Source organism: Salmo trutta, unplaced genomic scaffold (assembly GCF_901001165.1).
Source record: "Salmo trutta unplaced genomic scaffold, fSalTru1.1, whole genome shotgun sequence".
Taxonomy (NCBI): Eukaryota; Metazoa; Chordata; class Actinopteri; order Salmoniformes; family Salmonidae; genus Salmo; species Salmo trutta.
The window spans coordinates 519,377-527,392 of NW_021822671.1; the positions used below are offsets into that span (position 1 = coordinate 519,377).

The following is an 8,016-nucleotide window of genomic DNA, read 5'->3' on the forward strand; positions in this document are numbered from 1 at the left end:
AGCAGCACACTGCCCTCCAAAGCCTGCAGAAAAATCGCCTGACTGCTCCTTTCCTAGCTCTGCATGGAACATCCAGTGACACGTCCTTGGTGACGTGTGGGGTGACATCCGGGATGACCACATCAACATCCTCTGAAAAGGGGAAAAGGAGGAACATAATGTAAACAAATGCAAACCGTAGCTTCTAAACACTGGCCAGTTGAAAGGTTCTACTAAGATGTCATGACAAACGGCACCTGTCAGAGTGCTCACTAAGTGTTACTCACCTGCTTGGATGTCAGCTGGCAGAGTGGTGAAGACGGCCATCGTGAGAGTCCTTTCTTCAGGTGTGATGTCCACAACCTCCAAGAGGGAAGAGATGGGCTCTGCCTCTGTATTAGTGGGGATGTCCACAATATTCAGGTGGCAACAAGCCGGGTCTGCCTCTGTTTTGGGGGTGATGTCCACAATATCTAGTTGGGAAGAACCCGGGTCTGCCTCTGTGTTACGGCTGATGTTCACATCCTCCAGGTGGGACGAACCCGGGTCTGCCTCTGTGTTACGGCTGATGTTCACATCCTCCAGGTGGGACGAACCCGGGTCTGCCTCTGTGTTACGGCTGATGTTCACATCCTCCAGGTGGGACGAACCCGGGTCTGCCTCTGTTTTTTGGGTGATGTCTTGAACCTCCAGGTGGGAAGATGCCGGGTCTGCCTCTGTTTTGGGGGTGATGTCCACAATATCTAGTTGGGTAGAACCCGGGTCTGCCTCTGTGTTAACGGTGATATTCACAACCTCCAGGTGGGAACAAGCCAGGTCTGCCTCTGTTTTTGGGGTGATGTCCACAACCTCCAGGTGGGAAGATGCCAGGTCTGTGTTATGGGTGACAATAACAATCCTGATGAGCTCTACTACTACAAGGCACCAAGATGTCATCAGAACAGGCATCTGTCAGAGTGCTCTCTATCATTGCTACTCACCTGCTTGGATGTCAGCTGGTCGTGTGGTGGAGACGGCCACCAGGAGGACAGGGGGGACTGGTAGGGTGGCTGCAGGGGGCTGGAAGCAGCTCTGCACCTCGTCCGCCACAAAGGCACAGACAGAGCTCATATAAAAAGGGCTCTGCAGGTCATCCGTGGAGAAGGACTGACTGATTCTCCCGAGGATCGACCGCACAGAGTCAAAAGCAGCAGCCCGGGAGAAAGGGATGTGATGTGAAGGGTCCTTTAACATGTAGGAGAGCTTCTGCACTACGGCCGCCACCATGCCCACGGCCATCCCGCTTATTAGGATTGGGTGCTCTGAATGGCCTTCCTCTGGCTGAAGCCACAGGGCCAGGAGGAGCCTGGGCACCACCTCCACCACCACCTGAGATGGGCTGGGTTGCTACGGGCCTCATTGGACTGCTCGCCCAGAATGCTCCTCACAGCTCTCTCCACGATGCTGTGGGCTTTAGGATCGCTGAAATCAACAAAAAGGAGAAGACAAAGCTAAACGATGTGCAATGTGCTCACAGAGAACACTGTCTTAGTCTGTTTCTGCGTAGTTCCAGATGTGTAGATAAATGGATCAAGTCATATGCAGGGCAGTACATGGAACTCACATGTCAGCTGGCGAGGTGGAGTGCATGGAGCGGCGGAGCTTGCAGAAAGCCTCGTGCTCTATGTCCATCATTTTTAGGCAAGTGTTTACTGCCCAGGCCTGCAGTATGAAACAGGAAGTCCCATTAGTGTAGTTTCACAACAGATCTATCCTGCTGTGCTAACTCGTTGTTGAAAGGCTAGTAAAGAGCTCACTAACTTGTAGTATGTCTCTAACTCTTATTCTCTTACCAGCCGAGCGAGGTCGTTTCCCTCCTCCAGGGTTTCCTTCCACACCCTTCAAATAAAACACAGAGCAATTCAACTTTCCTGGCTTGTGATTTTTCTGTTGTTTATTTTACCCACACCTCCTTTAGTGCTGCTGGTGGCAGGGAATGGCAGTGAAGGTGAGTGCTGACGTGGTGCTCACCTCTCCCTAAGGGATTTTTTGCCCTGAGACACCAGCCAGTTGCTCATGTGCTCCGTGGTGACATGGGGCGGGACCTGGCCTTGACTCTGGAGCAGCAGATAATGGACCATGAGCTTCTTCTGCAAGATGAGGTAAGGTGTGAGACCATGCCACGAAATACCATATCATGTGCTTTCAGAAGGGCCTCTCGCAACATTTCACAACTACTCATGCCTGACAATTTGCAAGTGATATTAAGAACTCTTATGACCAACTTCTCTAAACTGTCTTGAAAGACAACTCTCTTTCTGTTTATGTTTTTGTGGGATGAATCTTACCTGTTTGTTGTAATATGTTTCCTCCCAGCAGGCCTGCAGAGTCTGAAAATAAAGGCTGCTTCTACAGAATTCCTTTGAAGATAATGAAAATAATGATGCTTTGTTATGCACATTATGCACAGGCATTTACACTATGCTCAAATTAATTTCTCCTAAGATTACCTTTGTGGGACCATAAGTGAACTCCGGAATGCACCAAACCCTATCCATGGTAAGATGGGGAAGAAATACAGCACTATAGATATACGGGATGCTCTAGAGATAACAAGAATGACTTAAAGTCGCGAATGATCAATGACTGTGGAGTCGTCCAATATGCTGCACTTAGAATTGAGTTGCAGGCGATGTTTTGCGCAAAATAGAATGTTTACATTCTATTGCCATGGAGAAATGGAATGTGTAGAACCTGTATAATTGGGTATGCTTCTATGTCTTTATTTCGTGAAAGATTAAGCTCTTTATTATGTCATAATGTGTATATGAGGACGTAGGAGCCCGTCCCGATTCATGACGTGATTATCCAGGTGCATGTTGCTTAGACCTACCAATCCAACCTTGGTTTACAAGTTAAATACATTGTTTATATGTGCCTATACAAATCTATTGACCACATCCATTTAAAAAAATGATTGTCAATTGAAAATGTGGTAGTTGTGTTATCCTGTTGTGCGCCTTGAGTGTCAGTCCCCTTAAGCACATTATTCCAATATTTCCGAGCTCTGAATTGACACAATGAACACTTTTGCAAAGATATTCGGTTACAAATAAGAGTATGAATGACAATAAACGTATGACTTGGATTGTATGCATAATAGTGTAGTAAACAATATCGCTCAGCGTGGGAACTTTTGGTGTTGGGAAAGTATCCGTTATAAGTGTCCATGGCACGTATCACTTCGTTGTCTTGTTGGTAATACTAAAAATGCATGACAGTCCGCATTGTAATGGTCTAACAGTTGTTTTTCATTTTGTTTCTCACATTAAACAGACATCTGAGAACGGAATTGTTTACAGATGTACCTTTGATGCACAGTCACACTAAAGCTGTACAGTGTAGTTTGAATAGTCAGTTTCAATTTTTTGCAGATGTATTCCCTATTATTTACAATTCGAAAGATGTAACATTTGAAATGAATGTGGCAGAACAGTTTAGCATAGAGTTCCTGTGGGAATCTTCTCCTTCAGTCTTTTTGCCTCCTAGGCCTCGTTTCTCATTACATGGGATTTCCCCAGTGCCAACTTCACATGAGATGGCCGCTGTTTACTGTCATGTGGTGCTGGATGACAGATATCACTATGCCGATATCGCTGCTGTCCATGGTCCTGAAATATACAATCTAGTCTATTTGCATATGTACGACCATCCAAACTTGACCCCTCAGACATACACACACATTCATGCTAATCTCTCACACGCTTTTGAACATTGCACAACCTGCAACAAGACACTGAAAGAGCATGTTATTCCAAGAGTGTTTGTGTTTGAATGAAGACCCGAAGAATGAAATCAATGTGTGGATGTTGATTGGACAATGTATATGTGCTTTGCAGAAGCCATTTTTTTTTGCATTCCCTGTAGCGTGTATTTTACTTTATTTTACAGAATGAAGATTTGGCCTGAGAAACTATGCCGATTATAGCATGATAGCAATTTTTTTTTTTAAATAAGGCAATGTTTATATGACCCCCTTTCAAAGAGTTGCTCATTTATCACTTTCTTGCAGATATACAGTGCCTTCAGAAAGTGTTCATACCCCTTAACTTATTACGCATTTTGTTTTCTTACTGCCTGAATTCCAAATGGATTAAATGATAGTTTTTTTATCATCTCACCCAGCTACAGACAATACCCCATAATGACAAAGTGAAAAGGTTTTTTCTCAAATGTATTGAAAATGAAATACAGAAATATCTAATTTACATAAGTATTCACAATACACGTTAGAATCACTTTTGGCAGCGATTAAAGCCGACAGAAACTTTCAACCAGTTCTCCCCATTAAGCAGCGAGTCGGAGTCTGAGGCCGAGCCTTCTCTGGTCTCTACTCCTCCCGTTACGGGGTCTGAGCTTTCTCAGGTCTCTACTCCTCCCGTTACGGGGTCTGAGACGCCGAAGGCTCCCAGCATTAGCTCTGACAAATTGAAAACCCTAGTCATTGGCGACTCCATTCTCCATTACCTGTAGTATTAGACTTAAAACGAATCATCCAGCGATCATACGCTGTTTACCAGGGGGCAGGGCTACCGATGCTGTTTGGGGTTTTAGGCTGGGTTTCTGTGCAGCACTTTGAGATATCAGCTGATGTAAGAAGGACTAAATAAATACATTTGATTTGATTTGATTTTGCCAAGGAAAGTGAAAAGGACTGAGGGAATGTAAAATGGAAAATACATGGAAATACATGGAAAAGCAAATGGAAGAACCTCAAAGAACATTGCATTTTCAAGATCATGCAACATCAAACATAACATGAAAATGCATCTTATATTCCTGCCCTGACAGAAAAACCACATGATTTCAACTTACATTTTATGTGAAGAATACATGAAAACATGTTTTTGGAACACTTCCCGTGTTCACATGTGAAATTGATGTGGTTTTTGCGTATCTGACTGGATAGGATGGGTGATTCAGCAGAGGACAGAGCGAAGCTGACCAGCCAACAGGAACTGTGTGTCCCTGACAAGCAGGCCAACAAACGCCCTGCAGTTCCACACTCAAGGTTCTTAATAATGCTTTAAAATGCACATGTACGATTGTGCTTGTGTAATGGGTTGAAAACAAAGTCACTAAAAACGGACACTCTTTTATTATTCATTTCCCTCCCGATTTGTTTATGTATTTGTCTTAATTAATCTAAATTGCATTTTCTAAATACTTTAGCGTTAGCAGTCCATCAGGCCAATAGATGGCGCTGTTGCACTGTTGTAGCAGGAGAAACAGCAAGTTCTGGCCAAGCGCTCACCATTCTGCTGAATAAGGATCAGAACTTTACTGAGCTAAACTGGGTCTGTTCTTTTTACTATTACAGGTATGTAACAGAACTTCCAAACGTTCAAATATATACACAATATGTAATAACATGCTATTTAACAACTCTGTCAAGGTATTATCACGTTAGGAAAGGTCTTGTTTTGGCTTTGTGTCGAACTGAGTGAGAGAAGAACGTGATTTACATTGAGTGAGAGTATATGTTAGCTTGATGCTAGCTGAGGTAAAAAACGATTTACGAGTCACAGAGACTATGTTTACTGAGTAGCTTACTTGTACTGGATTTTGTCTAGGAGATTTTTTTATAAAGAATCCATTTGTTAGGGATTTCTGAGTTGGTTTTACATGTTATAGTTTTTTTTGTGTAAAATTGTGCTCACTAGCTGGTAAACTGGCCGAGCACGCTCAGTCTGGTGGACTTTTAGTGCATACAGTGTGAGAGACGATTTTCTGGAGGTGCCACTATCTTAAAGCTGAATGTATTGTTGTCAGTTTTCTATAGAGGTAGCGGTATATAGAAAAACATTCAGTTATGTTTTCATATATAGGTGTTTTTTTATTGTATGAATGTGAAATACATTGTGGTTTTCATGTGAAACCATACACTAAGACAGGGTTATTTGTGGAACATTTTTGAGTTGTGCTTTAGGTAAAGTGCATTTATGTTGTGTAATTTAAAGTGTGCACTTGTTTGATGTGAATATTTTCAAAGTACTAACAAGAAAATAGACAATTGAACAAGAGGAAAAAAACATTCTTCAGAATAAAGAAAGCGCCAGAACTTTGCAGACATAAACTTGTGTCCGTTCTTTTTACTATTGCAGGCCACCTCAGCTACACATGCACTCTGTCTGCACACGCATCCACGCATGCACATACACACGGACAAACACACACTAATGTTCTGTCTCTTGTGTTTGTCAGCAGTTCATCGTGGCCCTGTCGTTCGTCTCCTTCACCAAAGCTCTGTCAGGGACCTACATGAAGTGTGCCATCACTCAGAGAGACACTTTGACCTGTCCAGCTCTCTCATCGGACTCATAGACTGCAGCTTTGAGATGGGTATCAACAATAACATTGAGTTGCTTGAGAATTCATGTAGTAAAAACTAGATACAGACTACAGTATGATCCGTTTTTCTTGTGGTTCAGAGTCTGCTCTCTATATTGTCCAGTTTTCTAGTTGTTCCTATTAATTGATTGACTGGCGTTTGTCCATGACTCTACTGTCAAACCCCTAACATTGTTTTATGTGCTGCTATGTTGTTGCAGCCTAGTATCCAAACTTATATGCCATTTTTAGTAAAAAAAATAATAATTAAAACGCGCATGGGTGCAGTTTCTTGTCCTCCTCGTTCCGCTGTGAAAGTACCGCACCAGCTCCGGTGTCCGAGGCGTCCACCTCTACCACAAAGGGACGAGTAGGATCAGGATGAACGAGGATGGGTCCGGAGTTGAAACGTCCCTTGAGCTCTATGAATGCCCTGTCAGCCTCGAGATTCCAGCAAAAACCTGCTTGAGTGAGGTGGGACAGGGCCGAATGTGTTCCGGAAGGGTTTTTGGAGAAGATCAGGATGTCGTCGAGGTAAACAAAGACGAACACATTCAACATATCCCTAAGAGTGTCATTGATCAATGCTTGAAAGAATGCCGGTGAGTTCGATATTAGGGTTAGGGTTAGGGTCATGACTAAACTATAACTTTTCCAGGTGAGGTGAACCTGCCTGTGGGTGCGGTGGGGATATTCCTGGGAGGTCTACTGATGAAGAGGTATAAGCTTGGCGTTGTGTCTGGAGCCCAGCTGTCTTTCGTCACCTCCTTCATGGCCTACCTCCTCCTCCTTCTGCAGTCTGGCACTAAGTGTGACAACGTTAAGGTGGCTGGTCTGACCGTGTCCTACAACGGGTAAATATGACATCTGATTGGTTGGTTGGCTGGGGGGTGTGTGGGTTGATAAAAACAAAAGTTTTGATCAGTGGAATATGAGGGAGAGTTAGACCAAAACACACATGGGCCTCTTCCTGGGCTCCCTCTTGTGGGAATATACAGTATGGTTGTTACTGAGCCAGGATTCCTGGCTGTTTTGTCACTGTGCCTATGTCAATGATAGTTCAGACACAATTATTTAAACATCATTATTCCCAGCCATTTTCTCTGTCCCCCAGGTCCCCTGGTGTACGATGGCAGCCTGTTGTCAGAGTGTAACAGAGACTGCTCCTGCTTGGCTGGGGAGTGGGACCCTGTGTGTTCAGACAATGGCATCACCTACACCTCCCCCTGCCTCGCAGGCTGCTCCAGCTTTACAGGTTACGGCAAGAACACGGTACCAATACTATTAATGTACTGAGTGTACAACACATTCACAGGGATGCTGGCCCATGTTGACTCCAATGCTTCCCACAGTTGTGTCAAATTGTCTTTTGAGTGGTGAACCATTCTTCATACACACGGGAAACTGTTGAGCGTAAAAAACCCAGCAGCATTGCAGTTCTTGACACAAACTGGTACCCCTGGCACATACAACCATGCCCCGTTGAAAGGCATGTAAGTATTCTGTCTTGCCCATTCACCCTTTAGATGACAATCCATGTCTCAATTGTCTCAAGCCTTACAATATTTTTTTAAACCTTTCTCCTCCTCTTTATCTATACTTATTTAAGTGGATTTAACTAGTGACATCCATAAGGGATTATAGCGTTAACCTGGATTCACCTGGTCA

At 43.8% G+C, this 8,016-nt stretch overlaps 2 protein-coding genes across 5 annotated transcripts; one reads left to right on the forward strand and one right to left on the reverse strand.

Annotated features, from left to right (window-relative positions):
* Window positions 1-258: 258 nt before the first annotated feature.
* Window positions 259-2,436, reverse strand: LOC115183123 (uncharacterized). The gene is made up of 3 exons (XM_029744466.1): window positions 1,990-2,436; window positions 1,812-1,857; window positions 259-1,680 (listed from the first exon to the last, which is right to left on the reverse strand). The coding sequence occupies exon 3, from the start codon at window positions 925-927 to the stop codon at window positions 259-261; it is 669 nt and encodes a 222-aa protein (XP_029600326.1). The 5' UTR covers window positions 928-1,680; window positions 1,812-1,857; window positions 1,990-2,436.
* A 2,122-nt stretch (window positions 2,437-4,558) lies between these two features.
* Window positions 4,559-7,553, forward strand: LOC115183119 (solute carrier organic anion transporter family member 1C1-like). Of its 4 annotated transcripts, XR_003873962.1 has the most exons (6): window positions 4,559-5,029; window positions 5,191-5,338; window positions 6,223-6,360; window positions 6,637-6,882; window positions 7,007-7,202; window positions 7,463-7,553. XR_003873962.1 is itself a non-coding variant. In XM_029744463.1 (4 exons), the coding sequence occupies exons 2-4, from the start codon at window positions 6,357-6,359 to the stop codon at window positions 7,500-7,502; spliced, it is 240 nt and encodes a 79-aa protein (XP_029600323.1). In that variant the 5' UTR covers window positions 5,144-5,338; window positions 6,223-6,356; the 3' UTR covers window positions 7,503-7,553. The 4 variants fall into 4 exon arrangements, 2 of the variants coding, with proteins under 2 accessions (XP_029600323.1, XP_029600324.1); XR_003873961.1 differs by lacking the exon at window positions 4,559-5,029 and having other exon boundaries at window positions 5,142-5,338; XM_029744463.1 differs by lacking the exons at window positions 4,559-5,029; window positions 6,637-6,882 and having other exon boundaries at window positions 5,144-5,338.
* The last annotated feature ends 463 nt before the right edge of the window (window positions 7,554-8,016 follow it).